Source organism: Hyperoodon ampullatus (genome assembly GCF_949752795.1).
Source record: "Hyperoodon ampullatus genome assembly, chromosome: 6".
Classification (NCBI taxonomy): domain Eukaryota; kingdom Metazoa; phylum Chordata; class Mammalia; order Artiodactyla; family Ziphiidae; genus Hyperoodon; species Hyperoodon ampullatus.
The window spans coordinates 46,913,912-46,935,392 of NC_136919.1; the positions used below are offsets into that span (position 1 = coordinate 46,913,912).

Here is a 21,481-nt window from a genome sequence, read left to right on the forward strand (position 1 = left end):
ACTGAAATTGAAACTGTGATTAAAAATCTTCCAACAAACAAAAGCCCAGGACCAGATGGCTTCACAAGCGAATTCTATCAAACATTTAGAGAAGAGCTAACACCTATCTTTCTCAAACTCTTCCAAAATATAGCAGAGAGAGGAACACTCCCAAACTCATTCTACGAGGCCACCATCACCCTGATACCAAAACCAGACAAAGATGTCATAAAGAAAGAAAACTATAGGCCAATATCAGTGATGAACATAGATGCAAAAATCCTCAACAAAATACCAGCAAACAGAATCCAACAGCACATTAAAAGGATCTTTCACCATGATCAAGTGGGGTTTATTCCAGGAATGCAAGGATTCTTCAATATATGCAAATCAATCAATGTGATACACCATATTAACAAATTGAAGGAGAAAAACCATATGATCATCTCAATAGATGCAGAGAAAGCTTTCGACAAAATTCAACACCCATTTATGATAAAAACCCTGCAGAAAGTAGGCATAGAGGGAACTTTCCTCAACATAATAAAGGCCATATATGACAAACCCACAGCCAACATCATCCTCAGTGGTGAAATCAGGAACAAGAAAAGGTTGCCCACTCTCACCAGTATTATTCAACATAGTTTTGGAAGTTTTAGCCACAGCAATCAGAGAAGAAAAGGAAATAAGAGGAATCCAAATCAGAAAAGAAGAAGTAAAGCTATCACTGTTTGCAGATGACATGATACTATACATAGAGAATACTAAAGAGGCTACCAGAAAACTACTAGAGCTAATCAATGAATTTGGTAAAGTAGTAGGATACAAAATTAATGCATAGAAATCTCTGACATTCCTATACACTAATGATGAAAAATCTGAAAATGAAATTAAAACACTCCCTTTTACCATTGCAACAAAAAGAATAAAATATCTAGGAATAAACCTACCTAAGGAGACAAAAGACCTGTATGCAGAAAATTATAAGACACTGATGAAAGAAATTAAAGATGATACAAATAGATGGAGAGATAGACCATGTTCTTGGATTGGAAGAATCAACATTGTGAAAATGACTCTACTACCCAAAGCAATCTACGGATTCAAATGCAATCTCTATCAAACTACCACTGGCGTTTTTCAGAGAACTAGAACAAAAAATGTAACAATTTGTATGAAACACAAAAGACCCCGAATAGCCAAAGAAATCTTGAAAAGAAAAATGGAGCTGGAGGAATCAGGCTCCCTGACTGCAGACTATACTACAAAGCTACCATAATCAAGACAGTATGGTATGGGCACAAAAACAGAAATATAGATCAATGGAACAGGATAGAAAGCCCAGAGATAAACCCACGCATGTATGGCCACCTTATCTTTGATAAAGGTGGCAAGAATATACAGTGGAGAAAAGACAGCCTCTTCAATAAGTGGTGCTGGGAAAACTGGACAGGTACATATAAAAGTATGAAATTAGAACACTCCCTAAGACCGTACACAATAATAAACTCAAAATGAATGAAAGACCTAAATGTAAAGCCAGACTCTATCAAAATCTTAGAGGAAAACATAGGCAGAACACTCTATGACATAAATCACAGCAAGATCCTTTTGGACCCACCTCCTAGAGAAAAGGAAATAAAAACAAAAATAAACAAATGGGACCTAATGAAACTTAAAAGCTTTTGCACAGCAAAGGAGACCATAAACAAGACCAAAAGACAACCCTCAGAATGGGGGAAAATATTTGCAAATGAAGCAACTGACAAAGGATTAATCTCCAAAATTTATAAGCAGCTCATGCAGCTCAATAACAAAAAAACAAACAACTCAATGGGCAGAAGACCTAAATAGACATTTCTCCACAGAGGATATACAGATTGCCAACAAACACATGAAGGAATGCTCAACATCATTAATCATTAGAGAAATGCAAATCAAAACTATAATGAGATATCATCTCATACCGGTCAGAATGGCCATCATAATAAAATCTAGAAACAATAAATGCTGGAGAGGGTGTGGAGAAAAGGGAACCGTCTTGCACTGTTGGTGGGAATGTAAATTGATACAGCCACTATGGAGAACAGTATGAAGGTTCCTTAAAAAACTAAAAATAGAATTACCATACAACCCAGCAATCCCACCACTGGGCATATAACCTGAGAAAACCATAATTCAAAAAGAGTCATGTACCAAAATGTTCATTGCAGCTCTATTTACATTAGCCAGGACATGGAAGCAACCTAAGTGTCCATCATCGGATGAATGGATAAAGATGTGGCACATATATACAATGGAATATTACTCAGCCATAAAAAGAAATGAAATTGAGTTATTTGTAGTGAGGTGGATGGACCTAGAGTCTGTCGTACAGGGTGAAGTAAGTCAGAAAGAGAAAAATACCATATGCTAACACATATATATATGGAATCTAAGAGAAAAAAAAAGTCATGAAGAACCTAGGGGTAAGACGGGAATAAAGACACAGACCTACTAGAGAATGGACTTGAGGATATGGGGAGGGGGAAGGGTAAGCTGTGACAAAGTGAGAGAGTGGCATGGACATACATACACTACCAAATGTAAAATAGATAGCTAGTGGGAAGCAGCCGCACAGCACAGGGAGATCAGCTTGGTGGTTTGTGACCACCTAGAGGGGTGGGATAGGGAGACTGGGAGGGAGGGAGTAACAAGAGGGAAGAGATATGGGAACAGATGTATATGTATAACTGATTCACTTTGTTATAAAGCAGAAACTAACACACCATTGTAAAGCAATTATACTCCAATAAAGATGTTTTAAATAAAAAACTCGAACAGAAGACAGCTGCATTTTCATAATGATGAACGGTTTTAATGTTAATTAAAAATTTTAAACAATACTTTTGCTTTTTAATAATAAGAAGAACCTTATGTCAGATCTAGTAAGTAAAAAGTGAAGACAAAGTTTACCAATTATTATGTAAATTTGTGTTATAATCCATTGGGATGATTCACATTCCACCTCCCTCCCTTTCTCCAAAGCCATCTCTTTCATCCAAGAAACCCAACTAAAGTTATGGAGGAAAAAGACAAAATTAGTTGGGAAAAAAGAAAAAGAAAGGAAGAAAGAAAAGAAAAATTGTCCTGGCAGACCTCAGAAAATCTTGGGCTTAAACACTTTGCCCTGATATTCTGTAAGATATATCATTTATGAAATGTAATTTACTAGGTTGAAATTAAGGAATGATCTCTTATATAATAATACTAGATCTTACAAAAAGCTAGTTGTCACTCTAGTCCCCAAAAAGCACAACTGTTCTTATGACTACATGCTTACTCTGTTTTTTTCCTTAGTTTATTCCCTGTTGGTCATTATTAACTTTATAGTTTATATATATTAATAATATATTTTTATATATTTTATAATTTATATATGTTAATAATATACAGTTATTTATTATTTTTAAGAAATAAACCCGTGGGACTTCCCTGGTGGTCCAGTGATTGAGAGTCCACGCTTCCACTGCAGGGGACACGGGTTCCATCCCTGGTCGGGGAACTAAGAAAAAAAGCAGGGTGGGGGAGGGAAGAAATAAACCCGCATGATGTTACAACAGTGTTTTTCAATTTTTTTTTTCACATTGTTTTGGACCTGCTGCGTGGCTTGTGGGATCTTAGTTCCCCAACCAGGGATTGAACCCAGGCCCTCAGCAGAGAGGCCTAACCACTGGACCGCTAGGGAATTCCTGTTTTTCAAATTTGAGTAATGTAATAATCCCTTTTAAAGGAGAGAAAACAAATTCTTGCATATTCCTAGAATAAAATAATTTTCATTATAACTTTACTTAAATATTCACAAACACGAATTACATATAACCTCACTGTCTATATTCTGCTTCAACCATGAAACAGAAATTAACTTACAAATTAAATGAGAACAAAAATATAACATGAATAAGATTCAAATAATGGATTTGTTTTAATAAAACAAAAACAATGATGTTGGGTTGAAAAATGGAAAGATGTGTTTTGGGGTTTTCTGCTTCATTGTATATTGCCTTGATTTTGAACATGCTGGAACACTGAGTTATTGAGTGTTGCTTTTTATTTTTCCTTTCAAACAATGATATTAATTTTAACCAATTTGTTGTTTTGTTGGGCTGATCTGCTTAATAGCACCCTTCAAATTGCAATAGTAACATAATATTCCAACAATAAGAAGGCATAATGAAAACTTTTTCATTTCGTCTATTTATTACCTAATTTACTGAATGAACTGTTGCTAGTCAATATATACAAAGATGGGATCTGTGAGGTGGCCCCATTTACTACCTCTCTACACATGGTTGACTGCGAAGCCTTTATTTACATAGTGTGTCATAATATCACATGGCCTCCACTTGGCAATTGTAAACACACATGCAAATTTAGGTATTTGGTTATAAGGTGGTTATTGAAACGATCTAGAGTATGCTCACACTACATTTTAAAAATTATCATTAAAATGAAAACAAAATTTAGAAACTCTTGTAGAGAACTGGAGGATACCTTCTTTGTTACAGAGATAATGATTTTCATTAATCACTCTTTCTAGGGTGATTTCTGATTGGCATCACTTGCCACTGAAAGTGCAGGCATCCAAATAGAAGTACAAACTTGAGCAATGGACATTGTTGTGGACTACTAAATGCTTAAGATGTCAAACAACTTAGTCTGCTCTACCAGTCTCAGAAGGAAATTAAGACGCTGTAGTCATGCCAACCATGCTCCATAGATGGAAACTATAATGTTAAACTAAGGTTTCAGCTCAAAGCTTTATCTGTGGCACACTGTGTGTGATATTCTGCCTCTGTTAGTAATGAACTTCACCATGAAGTTGCTCATTATATTAGTTTCTGTACACCCCTAAAACATTGGTTTAAAAAAAAAAGCTTCAGAATAGGGATTTGTAGGAGAATGCCCCCTCTTAAGCAGCTTCACAGATTTTTCTGATCAACATAAGCAAGCATCCTTTTCCCCTTTGCTCTTTTGGAAATAATGATGCCTTGCATGGTAGGATGATACAATGTTTTTCTTTAAAGCAGAAGTACAAGATGAAAGAATCTTACTGGGAGATAAAGGAATTTGTAGGGAAATTAAATATTTTTTCAACAGTAGCCTTAAGCAGTACTTAAAATGAAGACAGCACAAGGGTTTTTAAATTTTGACTGAAGGAAGGAAAGGGAACTTTGATGTGGAATGCTCATCTCAATTCCTGCTGGCAGACTCAGACTCGTGTGTGTGTGTGTGTGTGTGTGTGTGTGTGTGTGTGTGTGTGTTGGGAGGGAGGGGAGGTCCTGCACACAGTTCAGCCTTCTGTCCCACACCACCTGAAGTCCATGGCCTCAATCTCATGTCTGCCCCAACTAGTGCACTCTTGCAGGGGTCAAACTGAACTGGCTTATAAAAACACAGCTGGAAGTATACACCCTTATTAGGCAGATCCAAAGTTGAAGAGGTAAGTTTACTGACAGAAGACAACATCTCGCTTTATCCCCTGGCCCCTTCTTTTCCCTGTCCACCACACCTTAGCTCTTTCCAAGTTTTATGCGCTGGTTAATTAGACCTTATATAAAACCCAATTTAATTGATTTTATGATTTTTCAGAAAGTTAGAGTGGCCTCTTGTGGGAATATCAAGTAGTTAATTCAGGTGCTGCCAACCGTCTGATTTAGTGAGTCCATTTCCCAGGTGTGCTGAGCTGGACATGCTCCCCAGTTGTGCTTTATTTTTCTTCAACTCATCTTGATGGATTTCACAGCCATAGGTAAATGGGAAGGGGTGGAAATATGGTAGGCAGTAGCCAGTGGTATAAGAATATATTTTCAAAAACAATGTTGATTTCATTTCTTTGTTTTCCTTTTTAAATGTGGTGATGGTGGGAAGTGGGGTAAAGTGTGGTAGAGCTCCAGAGCAAGTCAGCATGAAGGCCCCAGATTCAAGAAACTGCCAGGGGTCTTTAACTCTACTCACAAAGGAAACGCTTATTTGGGCTCTCAAATGCCTCACTGCGGACCTAAACACAGCCCTTCTGGGGATAATTAGCACTCAGGGACTTACACTTGTTTTTTGCTGTTGTTGTTTGTGGCTTTAATTCTCTCTTAAAAAACTTTTTTATTGGGGTACAGTTGATTTACAATGTTGTGTTAGTTTCAGGTGTACAGCAGAGTGGATCTGTTATACATGTATATATATCCACTCTTTTTTAGATTCTTTTCCCATATAGGCCATTACAGTGTATTCAGTAGGGATCTCATCATGACAGAGTTGAGAGCCTAACCTAAGTCGGCTGCATAAAGGCATAAATCTTTAAAATTCTTTTATTTGGAAGAATTTCAAACATATGCAAAATAGTATATGAGAGGAGAATAATCAACCCCTACTTACCTATCAGTAGGCTTCAAGAATTACCACTCATTACTAATCTTATTTCCGCCATACTTCTTTCCTCCCTCTTCCATTATTTAGAAGTAAATCTCAGGCATCATATCCTCTCATTCATAAGTATTTTAGAAGGTATCTCTAACAGATAAGAACTCCCCTTTAAAAATATAACCACAATATCACCACCCATAAAAATGAACAGAAATTTCTTAATATCATAAAAGATTGAGGTAGTGTTCAAATTTCTCTCATTGTCTCCATTTAAAAAAAAATTTTTTTAGAGCAGTTTTAGGTTTACAATAAAATTGAGAGAAATGTATAGAGATTTCCCACATATCCCCTGTTCTCACACATGCGTAGCCTCCCCCATTACCAACACCACTCACCAGAACAGTACTTTTTTTTTAAACAAGGATGAACCTACGTCGACACATCATAATCACCCAAAGTCACCCAGTGTTTACTCTTGGTGTTGTGAATTCAATGGGTTTGGACAAATGTATAATAACATATCCATCGTTATAATAGTATCATACAGAATATTTTCACTGCCCTAAAAATCCTCTGTGCTCTCACTGTTCATGTCCCCACCACCCCCTTGGCAACCACTAATCTTTTATTGTCTCCATAGTTTTGTTTTTTAGAGAATGTCATAGAGTTGGAATCATAGAGTTGTAGCCTTCTCAGCTTTGCTTCTTTCACTTAGCTGTATGAAATTAAGAGTCCTCCGTGTATTTTCAAGGCTTGAGAGCTCAGTTCTTTTTGACACTGAATAATATGCCATTGTCTGGATGTACCACAGTTTATTTAACCACTCACCTACTGGAGGACATCTTCGTTGTTTTCGAGTTTGGCAATTATGAATAAAGTTACTGTAAATATTTGTGTGCAGGTTTTTGTGTTGACGTAAGTTTTCAACTCCTTTGGGTAAATACCAAAGCACAAAATTGTTGGCTTTTATGGTAAGGAAATGTTTCATTTTGTAAGAAGCCTCCAAACAGTCTTCCAAAGTAGCTGTGCCATTTTGCATTCCCACCAGCAGTGAATGAGAGTTCCTGTTCCTTCACATCCCTCTCCCACAGCATTTGATGTTGTCAGTGTTCCAAATTTTGGCCATTCTAATAGGTGTGTAGTGGTATTTCATTGTTTTAATTTGCATTTCCCTGATGACGTATGACGTGGAGCATCTTTTCATATGCTTACTTGCCATCTGTATATCTCCTTTGGTGAGGTGTCTGTTAAGGTCTTCGGCCAATTTTTAAATTGGGTTGTTTGTTTTCTTATTAAGTTGTTTCTCTTAATCTATAGGTTCTCTCTCTTTCTCTTTCCCCTCCATATATTTTTGTTTAAGAAACTGAGTTGGCGTGTCTGAAGTTTCTACAGTCTAGATTTGTCTGAATGTATCATTTTGGTGTCATATAAGGAGCTTCTCTCTCCCCTATATTTCCTTTAAATGAGTGGTTAGATTGAGAAACTTGATCAGATTCAAGTTCAATTTTTTGTTTGGCAAGGCTACTTCACAGGCAGTGAGGCAGTCTTCCACCAGGAGGCGCAGTTGCTCTCTTTTTGGGATGTCAACTGCCTGATAATCAGGGGCATTGATTCATTAATAAACCAACGGTTGCAAAACAGTGATATTCTAACTGCATCCATTCTTCTTTTATTAGGTTTTTATGTTCCTTTGAATAAATTTCCCCTCATCAATTATTTTGTTACTTTAAGATGTTACTTTAAGATATAAAGAGGACTGAAAAATGCTTGATTTTTCCTGTACATATCAGTTTTCAAAATAATGAGTTGGTTCCCTAACACTATCAAGAAGTGACCAATAAGTTTTTTAAAAATCATGAACTTATGTATGTGAATGTATTTGATATTTTTAATTCCACTGAAGTCACTATACTTATTGACCAATGTAAGTCTATTGAAGTTCTCTCCTGAATCTTTTTGACATGACCCTACTAGTCTTTAAAAACTTCCCTGCTTCCTGCTAAGACAAGCTGTTCCAGGCTTATTTTATATTTCTTAACTCGAACCTGAAATTAGCTATTTCTCCAAGGTGATGGTTCTCACAGTGTGATCTGGGAGCCCCTGGGAGTCCCTGTGATCCTTTCATGGGGTTTGTGAGGTCAAAATTATTTTCATATTAATACTAAGGGCTATTTGCCCTTTTTAACTTTCATTCTCTCACAGATATATACAGAGTTTCCTAAAGGTTACATGATGTGCAATATTATGATTGAATGCAGAAGCAGTTCTAAGAATTCTGCTGCCATTTATTAAGCCGGACATTAAATAGATTTACAAAAATGTAAAACAATTGTACTCTTCTCACTAAGTAATTTTTGTTAATAGATACTTTGTTATTTTTAAATGTTTTAATTTCTAATTCAGTCAACATCAATAGATATAACCCACATAAATAAAAACTCTTTGGGGCCCTCAACAATTTTAAGAATTTAAAGAGATTTGGGGAGCAAAATGTCTTGAGAACTGCTGCTCCAAAGAGTCTTGGTTCCTTTTAATGGAAAATGGTATTTAGAGATCACAATCTAGGAGCTAAAGATGTTCATGGTTACTGGGTTGGCCATAGTTTTTAGGCCATTTCATAGGCAGAGTTAAGATAAAATTATATATTTATTTAAAGATAAAATACATCATGAGTTAATACTGTTTATTCCTGTCCAAATTTAGGACTACAGAGTTTTTACTTAAACTCATACAATTTACATTTGTATCTCCTTTCTCCCATAACAAAAATCCCGGCATAAATGTTTATTTTCAGTGTCAGATTAACAATAGCACCACTACCATCACTAGCAACAATATGATCACTTAAAACAGTTTGACTTCTTTCTTTTCTTTCTTTTTTTTAGTTCTTTTTTCTTTGAGTTATATCTCTCTATGGATGTACAGTAATTTGATGGTTTAAAGTTACCTGAAATGGTGTGTGTTTTTGAAGTTATGCCAACAAGCAGATCAGTTAGACCCATGTATTTTTTCTTTTGATTTTTAAAGGCTGCTTTTTATAAATTCAGAGAAGTTTAGGTTCTATCTCTGTCTCTTGTAGCCTACTGCCTTCCTCTCCCTACAAGTAACATTTTAAAAAGTCAGTAATTTTCCTTTCTGTTATTTTTAAACTTTAAGCAAATATATATATATATATATAGTATTACTAGATATATTTAGTATATGTATATATATATACTTTAGTATTATTACCACCCTCCCCTTTTTGGATGAAAGGTAGTATACTATACACTTCTTTCCACAGCTTTTTTCAATTAACAATATATGTATTCAGGAGCTCACTCCAGTTGTATATAGGGCTCTTCATTGCATTATTTCACCATAATTTATTCAAGTAGCCATTTACTGAGGAACTTTGCGGGCAATTTCCAATTTTTTATTACATATGGTGCTGCAGTGAATAGTCTTGCACATACTTTTACCACGATATCTTTAGGATAGAGTTCTAGAAGTGGGATTGCTGGCTCAAAGTGTGAATGTGTATAATTCTGCTAGATATTGAGATTCTTTTTACTTCTGCAGTACAGATGAAGGAACAGACTGAGACAGCTGCTCAAGGTCACCTTACCAGTCACTGACAAGTCTGGGGTTTAAACTTAGATGTAACGGGTCTCCACAGACTCTGTAGGTCACGGGAAGAGGATTTGCAAAGTGGGAGAGGCAAATGAATTTTGCATTTGGACGTCACATTCATTGAATCACATATTCTCACGCTTCCAACTCCCAGCACACCAGTTCTTCCTTATCAGAACCTCTAGTCTCTGAGCTCTCATAGTTTCTCTCATTCATCACTTCCCTCCTCATCCGGTAACTGAGGCGTCACTGCCGCCACTGGTAATCTGGGCCAGTAAACCCGGAAGGCGTGTGGAGGGCTTTGCGCATGCCCAGCCACTACGCGCAGATTGGAGCCGCTCGGAGGCAGGACCGGAGTGACGTCACAATGGCGCGCCGCTCCCTGGCGTCCTAGCAAGGTCGCTTTGCAGAGCGGGAGCGCGCGTAAGTGACAAGACCCTGGTTCGGGGGCGCGCCGTATCCTGCTGCCTTCGTATCAGCGGCGACATGTCAGGGTATACGTCCGACGAGAAACTGCGGCTGCAGCAGCTGCGAGAGCTGAGAAGGCGATGGCTGAAGGATCAGGAGCTGAGCCCCCGGGAACCGGTGCTGCCCCCGCGGAGGGTGTGGCCTATGGAGCAATTCTGGAATAAGTTTTTGCAGGACGGGGCCTCCTGGAAGAATGTGGTGAGTGACGGCCCTCCCCCACACCCACCCTGACTCCCGCCCCGTCGCGGTTCCCGGCCTGGCTGCTGGGACGCCTGCTCACTGTAGCCACATTAGGGACTGACTCGCTCTACCCCCGAAAGTTCCGGTAGTTCCCCAAGGGAGAATCAGATTCTACGGAGACTTAGGTTTAGCTGGGACGCTCTCTGGTCCCAGGAATCATGGGCTGGGAGTCAGGAGTCCGGAGTCCGGAGCTTGTATGGCTTCGGGATGGTCTTGCCCTTTGGCTGTCAAGTGTGATGAGAAGGAGGCGAATCTTCGCCTGGGTTTTACAGGACACTGCAGGCTTGGTTCTCTTTTGACTGTGGAGACCTTCCCTCAGAATGATGGCCAAGGATTCACTAGAGTTAAAATTCAATGATTTTAGTATTTGAAGACACTTGTCTGATTTTTGAGGTTGAGATTATAGAGACCAACTAACACTGCACTCGACTACCAGAAGGCACAATGAGCCTCTAGCTGGTAATACAGCTCTATGTAATGACCATAAAAGAAGGGGTCCTATTGGTATGCTGAGTGAGTCATATTCAAGAGCCCCCTTTCTTAACCGCTACTACGTACGTTGAACACACGCTTTCATTTAAGAATGCCATTCCTGGACTTTGCAGAAAATCACTCACTCAAGTGCTGTCTATTTTCAGGGTCTCCTGACATTTTCTTGAGGTCGTTAATTAAATCACATCAATTATGAATGATGAATGCTGTATCTCAGAATTCCTTGCAACTTTGGCTAATAGTAATGGTAATAATATAAGTAACACTTCGGTGCTTACTTTGTGCCTGGCACTTTGCTGAGGGTTTTACATGTGTTACTTTATTTATTTTTTTTACTTCCATAAGGTAGAAACCATTCCTAATCCTCGTTTTAAATATGTGGAAACCGAGACCTGCAAGAATTCAGTGATTTACCTGTGGTCCCAGGGCTAGGAATTGAAGAAGTTCACTTTGAAATCCATGTGTATCTTATTGTGCTACAAAGTCTGGTGCAAATTTTTCTAAGAAAGTGGTATTAGATACTTATTTATGATGGTAAAATTAAACTCTAATTCAACTCTTCTCTCTTCTCACCCTTTGTATCTCTGGCATTACTTAACTGATTTGGCAACCACTGGTTGAAAGTTGACATCCCACCCGTCAGCCAGTGATGTAAGGAAGTAAATAATCATTTGTTGGGCTTCCCTGGTGGCGCAGTGGTTGAGAGTCCTCCTGCCGATGCAGGGGACACGGGTTCGTGCCCCGGTCCGGGAAGATCCCACGTGCCCCGGAGCGGCTGGGCCCGTGAGCCATGGCCGCTGAGCCTGTGCGTCCGGAGCCTGTGCTCCGCAACGGGAAAGACCACAACAGTGAGAGGCCCACGTACCGCAAAAAAAAAAAAAATTATTATTATTATTAGTTGAAATCTCTCTTACCTTACTTTGAGTTAACTTTTTTTTTTTTTCAGTCAAATTGGCTGCCATGGAAAAGTTCCATTTTTAGCTGTCTTTTGCCTTTCTTTTTAAAAATACTGTGTCTGAAGGTACCTCAAAGTGAGCTTGGAACACCCTTATCCCAGTATGTAAAATATTCTTTTTCCAGCATTAGTGCACTCAAGGTTGTCTGCCCTACAGCTAGAATAATACAAGTGTTGTTGATTATGGGTATCTGAAATTGATAAATTAGGGAAATGACTTTACCTGAAAATTCTGTAGTTCTGATTACTCTGGTTAAACTGATTAGAATTATTTCATTATTTATGCCATGTTTTATCTTAAACAAACTTATAATAAGGATATTTTTAGAAGTCTTTTTAAAAACATTTATAAATACAGTACTATAGTTTTGCAAAATGCTGCTTCTCTTAAGCCTCCTTTGCTTTGAACTCTGTAGGTGTCACCTAGCAGGCACTATGTTTAGTAAGAATATTCGGTGTATGAGGCTAGCTACAGACTACATGGAAATACGTAGCATTTAGAGATTTTACAATAATAGTGATATTTTTATATCACTGATGCTTTTTTTTTCTGCTACAAATGTATAAAAAATAAGATATCTATTTTGTGTATGTTTTTTTTCCCCTCAGATCTATAAGACGTACCGACACAGTATCTTTGCTTTTACTCATGTACTGATCCCTGCCTGGATTATTCATTATTATCTCAAATATCATGTGAATGTAAGTGTGCTTTAAGTATGTATTTTTCAGAATTTATTTTTAATATTGTACAAAATTATTTCCTATGTGGCTATGCCTTACCCGGCTCTACTTAGTGGAAATAATCTGCCACTTATAACTGATTTTGAATTACTTTGAATCCTTTTAGGTAAAAGGTTTAATGAAACTTAGGTAATGTATGGTTTTTCAAAAAGTTGATCTTTATGTTAGTTGTTTACAACTTGAATTGCATTTCCTCATGAAACAATGTTTAAATGATCAGAAATGTAGTTGACCTAATAATACTGGTGCAAACTCGGAGTCCTGAGTTGGAAGGGAGAAAATAATTTCTGCTCCTTTTTTTTGAGCACAGATCTGGTATAAGATAAAATTCACAATAGATAAAGGTTATCCTTGTCATCATTTCCTTTTCCTATGCTCTGTCTGGTTTTTCACAACTTACTTTCTTTAGAATTCATCATGTCCAAAAGCTTGAATTTTTTTCACTGAAAGATCTTGCATTGAATTGAGTCTGTTGCCATATTTTAAAGGCTAGGGATACCCTGGTGTAGGGTGTTAAATCCCAGGCAGGCTGAGGAAGGAGTGCATTTTGGGGAGTGGCATGGAAGGGAGAGTGGTGGTAGTTGCCCAGCATGGAGTTTTGTAACCCAAAGAGTGAGGAGGGCATTCTTGTACCCAGTGAGGAGGCTTAGATCCTGAGTGGGTTGCTGAGTGGGTAAGGGGACAGGGGATTGGTGAGTGTACCTGTTTGGAGGGCAGCAGTGTCAGCAACCTGGTGTAGGATATTGGAACCTGAGCGAGGGGAGGAAGACATCAGGAAGGAGTGTGGTTTGGGGCAATGATGGAGTTGGCAACCCAAAGTAAAGTGTCAGAATCTGAATGAGGTAAGGAGGTTATTTATACTGGAGTGTGGTGGTGGAGATGACAGGAGATTGGTTATATACAGGAAGGTTGATCAAATGAGAACATATGTTGATGATACTGGAACCCTGAATTCTCATTGTCAGAAAAGGGAGTTATGCATATGGAATACAGGGAGAAAACCTTGTGGTACTGGAATGGAAGAATTGGAAGTATTGGTGTGACTCATGATTTTTAGTATATATTGATAAATACAGAAATAAACATAGCTGTAAATGCAGATTTACCTAGCTCTTTCCATTGATAGGGCCTGTGAGCATTGCTACCCCATGGTATCAATAACTAGCACATCTAGCAGCTGGGCTTACTTTTTAAATATAGTTTTCCACTGAAAGGATCCAGAGCTCCTTGGAGAAATGGCTGATTCCAGGGCTGGGGCAGGGAAAGTACAAGATGAGCTTGTGCCAGAAAGTAAAGAAGTGTGTTCAAAGAATGATGGAGATGAATCAAAAGGACAGAGTCAGCTTGAAAAGACTCCCATTGGAACAAATTTGAGCAGCAAAATAAATGATAGTAATAGATGAGAGCCAGCTGGATAAATAAAATGCAAATCCATGAGTCCATGCTCATATAAATTAATTAATAGATGGATAGAAGAGAAAGCTTTTTTTTTGTACAGTAGAGTAAATAAGAAATGGACAAGAAAAGTCACCATTTGAGAATCATCATAGTAATATTTTATTCAGCCAGGGAACATCAAAAGTTGCTAAGATTAATCCCCAAATTCCTACCTTCAACATACTTATTTGTTACAAAGGGAAAAAGAGTAACTTTGTAATGGAGGAAACCTGGCAGACATCATCTTAATCAAGGAATCTAAATTACATTACCAATAATGGGACAGACTGAAATTGTGTACTACTTGATAGGATGCAATAAGAAGAAAACAATATGTTTTGCGATGTTCCTGCCAAAAATGTATAAGCTGAATCTAATTGATGGACTTTTCTGCATAATAATTGGCTTGTTACCTTCAAAAATGTCAAGATCATGAAAGTTAAAGAACCATGGAAGATTTGTTCCAGATTGAAGAAGACTAAAGGGACTTGTCAACTAAATGTGAACTTGATTCATGGGCACAATCTGCTTCGTCAAAAAAAAAAAAAAAGAGATGGCATTGGCAGTCAGAACTTTAAACAGCCTACACGATGGATGGAGAACTGGTTATATAAGGGGGGATTTTTTGATAACTCCAAACAGTTATGGAGACAAGTGATAAAATTTGAATGGGTTCTTCAGACTAGATTGAAGGTATTAATATATCAATGTTAATTTCCTGATCCTGATGGCTGTATTGTGATTATTTTAAGAATATTGTCCTTATTTGTAGGAAGTACACACTAAAGTAATAAACCAGTCAGCAATTTACTATGAAGTGATTCAGTAAAAAAAAAGTTTGGGACTGCCTAACAAATTGTAGCTAATCCAGTTGAGGTTTGCTTTCCTGTAGCCTGATGAAAGGAGAGTGAAACAAATAACTGGGGTTCTCAGAAAATTCACTCTTATGTCACTTGTCCTCTGTTGACTGTGTGGGTTCTTTAAATTTCTGATTGCTGACAACACCTTTGTTTTCTTCACTAAGATTACCTCTGTTGATCATCAACTATGGAATGCCTAGTATGTCTTCCTTTATTGCTGTGGAAAGAATATATAAGACGAAATTCCTGACCTCAAGGAGTTTATAATAAAGTTGGAAGATAGGTATGATTTGGGTAAAAGTATGGAGGAGAAAATCTGTTCCAGTTAGAAAAACAAGGAGTTAGTAGTTAGCATGTTCTTGTTTACCGAAGATAGGATTGCCTAGAACTGCGAGTCTCTTGGCTTAGTAGGGTGGAACAAATAAATGGAAGGTCCTGAAAGCTAGGCAGAGGAGGTTGAACTTTACGTGGTAGGCAGTGGGAAGCTTTCCTTTTTTTTAGCTTTCCATTTTTAAATAGGAGAGTGAGTTGATAAAGTGATATATTTAAACATAAAAAACATTGATATGTAGGGTGAATTGGAGGGAGGAAAGTATTGACATCAGGCAAATCAGCTGGAGGCTGTTGCAGTTTAGTAGATATTAGTTGATGAGAATCTGGTAGGGCAGAGATAACAGGAATGAAAAAGTAAAGTGAAGCCAGAAGATACTTTTTCAGGAAGAAATAACTCAAATTAAGTCGAGTTTTATTTTTAAGTATTGATAGGACTTATTAATGACCCTAAAAAGGAAAATCTTTTTAAACTTAAAAATCATACATCTAAATCAATTATGCATTTTAACTAGAATCCTAAAACTAATCTTTTAGAATCTCTAATAGCCTGATGATCTTAAACATTACAAATACTCTATATCAGAATATATGGATTGTCCCAGTGTTTTCAGAACTTACTAAATTTGACATTCATCTGTTTATACCCTGGGTTAGTTTACCTTGTCATATCTGTATTTAACTAAATATTTCTAGGATTGAAAAAACACTTATCTCCTAAGAGAAGAAAATTTAACAAGCTGCAGTTACTGGGTTGACAATTCAAGACATTAATATGGCTGCTTATCTGAGGGATTCATACTTCCAGGTGATTTTTCCTGAGCCACAGATGGATGTAGTTAAAGGTTTTATGTCAGTAGATGTCCCAAAGTCTCTCTTTTACCTTATTCTTTGTCTTGGTTTGGTTAGGCCTGCATCCTCTACTGTTGCACCCAGTTTACTTCAGCTAATACCTTTATGCTTAATTGAATTTAACATTCTCTCTGAAGACATTTCAGTATCTTCTTGCCTCTGGCCACAGTTTTTAGAGACATTTGAATGTCCTTACATTGTATTCTGAGTTTCTCTCCTGCTTTTGGCTCCAATTTGCCTGAGCCTTACATCATGCCAATAATCTTTTAAATTTTTTGGTGTTATCTTGTACAGATGTGTATGCTTAATAAGTACATTTATTTAGCACCTCCCGTGTGTAAGGCACTGTTCTTAACACAGGGATATAGCACTGAACAAGGCAGATTGAGTTCCTGTCTTCATGAAATGTTTAGGGAGACTGGAAATAAGTAGATAAGCAAAGAGGTATATAATGTTATTGGAGGTGATAAGTCTATAGAAGAAAAACTAAGGGTAAAAGACTAGAGAATGACAGGGGCTGCTATTTTTATTAAGCTTCTTTGAGGAAGTGCTATTTGAAAAACACAAATGAAATGAGGATCTGGACCAAGCAGGTATTTAGGAGAAGAGCATTTCACGTAGAGGAATCATTAAGCATAAGGGCTCTGAGGCACAAGCAGGCCTAACTGATTGTATTAATACAAAGGAGCCACTGCAGCTACAGTTCAGAGAGAGAGAGAGAGAGAGAGAGAGAGAGAGAATCAGAGAGGTAGCCAAGGGCATCATGTTCTTAGAGATCACAGCAAGGACTTTGGCTTTTTTTCTTTTTTTGTAAGAATTATGAAACTTTGAGCAGAGGAGTAACAGGAGTGATGCATCTTGAAAGAATCACTCTACTCTGCCTGCAGTGTGGAGAATAGACTGTAGGGAGGGCATGAGCGGAAGCTGCGAGACTAGTAGGTGAAAAAATGATAAAGGCTTGGACAAGGGTAGTAGTACTAGAGGTGGTGAGAAGCAATTAGATTCAGGATAAAATCTCCTCCTGCTGAGGAGTCAGGGTTTTGGGCCTTCGTAACTAGGAGAGTGAAAGTGCCATTTACAGAGATAGGGAAGAGTTTGGCACTGAGGGACATTGTGTTGGACCTGATTAAGTTTGCAATGCCTGTTTGATCAAGTAGAGATCTTAAGTAAATAATCGGATGTATGAGTCTGGAGCTTAGTGAAAGTTTGGGGCTTAAGTTAAAAATTTGGGATATGAGGGGAAAAAAAAAGGCAAAAAAATTGGTGCCAGCGTTTCTACTGAAAAAAAAATCGGGATATGATCTATTTTATTTTAGAAGAAACTCTAAAACTATAATTAACAGAGCATTACTTTTATTGCAGACAAAACCATATGCCATCGTTGAAAGGAAGCCCAGAATATTCCCAGTAAGTCTTAAAACATCTCTGGTTTTTCTTCTGTTTATTATATTTCTCTTTCTTTCCCAAGTGATCATTAGACTAAAATTTTCCTTTCTTCTCACTGAAAGTTTAAGTGCCTGTTTTGTATATTCTTAAAAAAAAATAGGAGGAAATAATGTGAGGTAGCAATTACAGTTGAACCTGGGATATGGGCACATTTCTTTTCACCCTGGCTGTAAAGCTTGTGTGACCTTTGTAGTCCTAAAGTGAATTGAAGGTACCAACAGTTTTTCACTGGTGCCATTTCACGTAGGGTTAAGGACTTAGGGCACTAGCCTGTGCAGATACCTGAGCATTGTAACAGCAACTAAATTCCTCTGTTATTATTTCTGAACTATCATTTCCTATGGCAGTTTGACCATAACCTCTCCATCTGTGAATTTATAATGTCAATGTGTGCTTTAAATTTTATGTTATGAATATGTAGGCTATTATCCTAATTTAAAATAAGTCTTCATCATTAAAAGATTACTTATTAGTCCGTTGGTATTTTACTAGCTGTTTGTGAGGTTATTGGTTAGCAGAGTCAAATACATGTTATGTTCTTGTTCCATTTCTAGTCACAGATAATGAACTACCATCAATCTCTAAGTCATATAATTTTAGAAAACAAAACTCGATGTGGATTCTTTCTTCTATCAAATGACATGGTCACAATAATCCATTGACGACTGCAACAGAAGGGAATTTTAGGGAGAACTACCAAAATTGGCTAACTCTTCCAGTTGGAATTCTGCTTTAGGAAATAGTAGGGGATTTCTTCTATATTTTATTGTGTATAATTGATGTGTGTCAGGGCCTAGGTAGGCTCAATTATCTTGTTGGTTTCAACAAGTTAGGTAATTTATTTATTCTTCCATTTATACATTTGTTTATTGTTTATTTTGCCATTACTGTTCAAAGGAAAAGAAGGAGGACCCTCTTTAGAAGACCATATAGTGATTCCATAGTATCTCTCCTACTTCCATATTTTTTGCCACTGTGGTTCTTTCCTGTTTCTGTACCATTGAGAAGCTGCCCCTTTGAAGACCTGAAGAATGCTCATCTGTACATACCTTAGAATAGGATAGACAGTAACAAATAAACCCCCAAATCTCAGTGGCTTAACAAAAGTTTATTTTCTATTGACATCACAGACTAGCATAGGTCAGACAATTATAGTGAGGCCATTGGGACTATGAGGCTCCAAGATCATAGGGAAAGAGAGGGCTGGATGTCTCAGGGGATGATTTTAAGGTCTAAGCTTGGAAGTAGCTTACATCACTTCTTTTCATGTCCTGTCGGCCAGAACTCAGTCTCATGATCCCACATGTCTTCCTGCTTTTTTATGTTTCTCAGCCTCCCATACCTGGAGTCTCTGCCACAGTGTATCCTTCTAGTCAACAAATAGCTCTTTGCTTCCTTCTTCCCACACATGTAACACAAGTCCCTTTCCTAGGGAGAAACCCCAAGGTCCCATTACATCACTGCAACCTAAGATCTTCAGATGATGTATAGTAATATCCATCAGGATTATTCTTCGAGATTCTTCTCTTGGAGATTTGAGGATCAATGGCAATGAACTGTATCCCTTGCCTCCCAACCACGCCCATTATTCAGCGATGGAATTTGGACAGCATAGCAGTCACTTGGCTCTGAAACCCCAGTGGTCAAACACTGTAAAGCCTCCTAACCCCTGTGTGTGGGAAGTTACTTGAACAGGAACTGATTTTGCTTCTGGAAAGAACGCCTTTGTTCATTGTTCTTCCTGGCCCCTGGCTCAGTCTAGGGGGATTCTTTCTTTTCCACCATCAACCTAGACCACATCTAAAATGAGTACTGGGAAGTATGCCCTCCTTAGGGTTGTACAGCCTTTAAAGTCTACCTCCTGCTCACAGAAGTTTGAGGGCCAGAGGTTGTTTTAATCAGAAGCAGTCATAGGCTTTTATTGTCTGTATGTTTGGTTTCTTTGACCATCTAGTTCTCACATTTGGCAGGCATGGAAAGAAAAATACTTGGTAGGAGTCTAATCTTTTTGCTTCTAGTCAGTCCCACATGCCAGTATCTGTGGTTTCTATACATAGTTATCAAGTTGTTTCATTTCTTTGTCCTTATTCTACTGCCTCTCTCAACTCAGTTGAGAGGCAGCTATGTGGAGGCCACCAGAAACACACTCTAGTTAAAGGCTACCTTTGTTTCAGTCTGATCTTTGCCACGGTGCTGGGTATCTCTGTTTACTGAGTTTTATTGGGCTTCTGTTTCTCAGAATCTTTTCAGTGTTGTTACTATTTAGAGGTTCAGAAACAATCGATCTGATTTTCTAATATTGCAAGGTCCCAAAATTTTAGATTCTTATTTTTATTTCTCCTCTCAAATCAGCCACTTCTTACCTGAGCTTATGTTTCTTAAAATACATTACTAAGGCAGCCACTAGTAGTTAAACACATACTATAACGTTTTTTCAGGTACTTCTAGAACCTCAAGTTCATTAGACAGTCTGCTTCTAAGTTATTAGTGCCTTTTGTTTCCATCTTATAGCCTCCAATGCCAGTGTCCTTGTAGCCCCACTGCTAAGCCAGTGCCATGTGGTTCAATTTTTATTACAGCAGCATTAGTACCACCTCAAGTTATTAATTTCTATGTTAGGGTAATGCTAGCTGTGGTAACAAGTTTTCCCCCAAGTATATAATGGCTTAAACATAATACAAGTTTATACAGTCCTGAGCCGTACCAGGTCAGGGAATGGTAGGTGGTGATGGGGATAATTCTACTCTACTAAGTCAATTCATGGACTATCAGGCTGATGGAACCTGCTGTCTTAAACAGAGAGCTGAAATTAAAGCTAAGTACTTTGCCTAAAATTATACAGCTTGTCAGTGGAGGGTTCCAGGATTCACACTACTTGGTTCTGACTTTAAAGTCCATGCCCATTCTGCCATACACACTGCATCTAGGTTTGGAGAGACACCTGAACCAGCTGCCCAAGGAAAGTTTGCATTCTGTTTCTAATATCCATTCTGAGCCAAATGGTAAACTGGTGACTGCCTAACACATTCAGTTGCTGGGAATACATTACCACCTTATATTGAAGTGAAGATGTTTACCTGCAGCTTTCTAGGGCTTCTATTTCTTGGGGCCAAGCAAATAAAGATTATCCTTTTATCACTTTGTAAAGACAACTTTCATGTCCTTTCTAGTCATTTTTGAGTGCAACTTCCCCTATTCTCTCCCTTATACCTTAAGATTTTGAATACTGGTTGCTCATCTTTAGACAGCTTCTATTTTGCCTGTGTCCCTTTTAAAGTGTGAATGCCAGAAGTGACCTCGATTTTCCAGATGAGGTCTGACCAAATGGAACTATCACCTCTGCAGACAAGATTTTTCACTAATGCATCTTTGTTTTTCTAGGGTGATACAATTCTGGAAACTGGAGAAGTAATCCCACCAATGAAAGAATTTCCTGATCAACATCACTGAAGATTACTTTTAAAATTTCAAAGGTGTTTGAGCCCAAGTTTGTTGCTACATTGCCACTTATTGAATCTATTTTCTGGAAAAGTAACTTTAATAAAGTTTACTCAGATATGTGTTGTCTGTTTCTTCCCAAACTGTACGATTCTCTCTGTACAATTTGAGACTCTTTGACTTATCTAACAATAAGTAAAAACTGGACATGCTAAAAAAATGGTATGGT

At 37.8% G+C, this 21,481-nt stretch overlaps 1 protein-coding gene across 1 annotated transcript; it reads left to right on the forward strand.

The window, feature by feature from the left end:
* The first annotated feature begins 10,440 nt into the window (after positions 1 to 10,440).
* Positions 10,441 to 21,372, forward strand: NDUFB6 (NADH:ubiquinone oxidoreductase subunit B6). Its single transcript, XM_079706436.1, has 4 exons — positions 10,441 to 10,656; positions 12,755 to 12,847; positions 17,731 to 17,775; positions 21,196 to 21,372. Exons 1-4 carry the CDS (start codon positions 10,477 to 10,479, stop codon positions 21,262 to 21,264), a joined length of 387 nt encoding a protein of 128 aa, XP_079562562.1. The 5' UTR covers positions 10,441 to 10,476; the 3' UTR covers positions 21,265 to 21,372.
* Positions 21,373 to 21,481: the final 109 nt, after the last annotated feature.

Coding starts and splice junctions, on each gene's coding strand:
- NDUFB6 (XM_079706436.1), top strand. CDS start 10,477: ATGTCAGGGTATACGTCCGACGAGAAACTGCGGCTGCAGCAGCTGCGA. Junction 10,657..12,754: donor GGGCCTCCTGGAAGAATGTG/GTGAGTGACGGC, acceptor TTTTCCCCTCAG/ATCTATAAGACGTACCGACA. Junction 17,776..21,195: donor GGAAGCCCAGAATATTCCCA/GTAAGTCTTAAA, acceptor TTGTTTTTCTAG/GGTGATACAATTCTGGAAAC.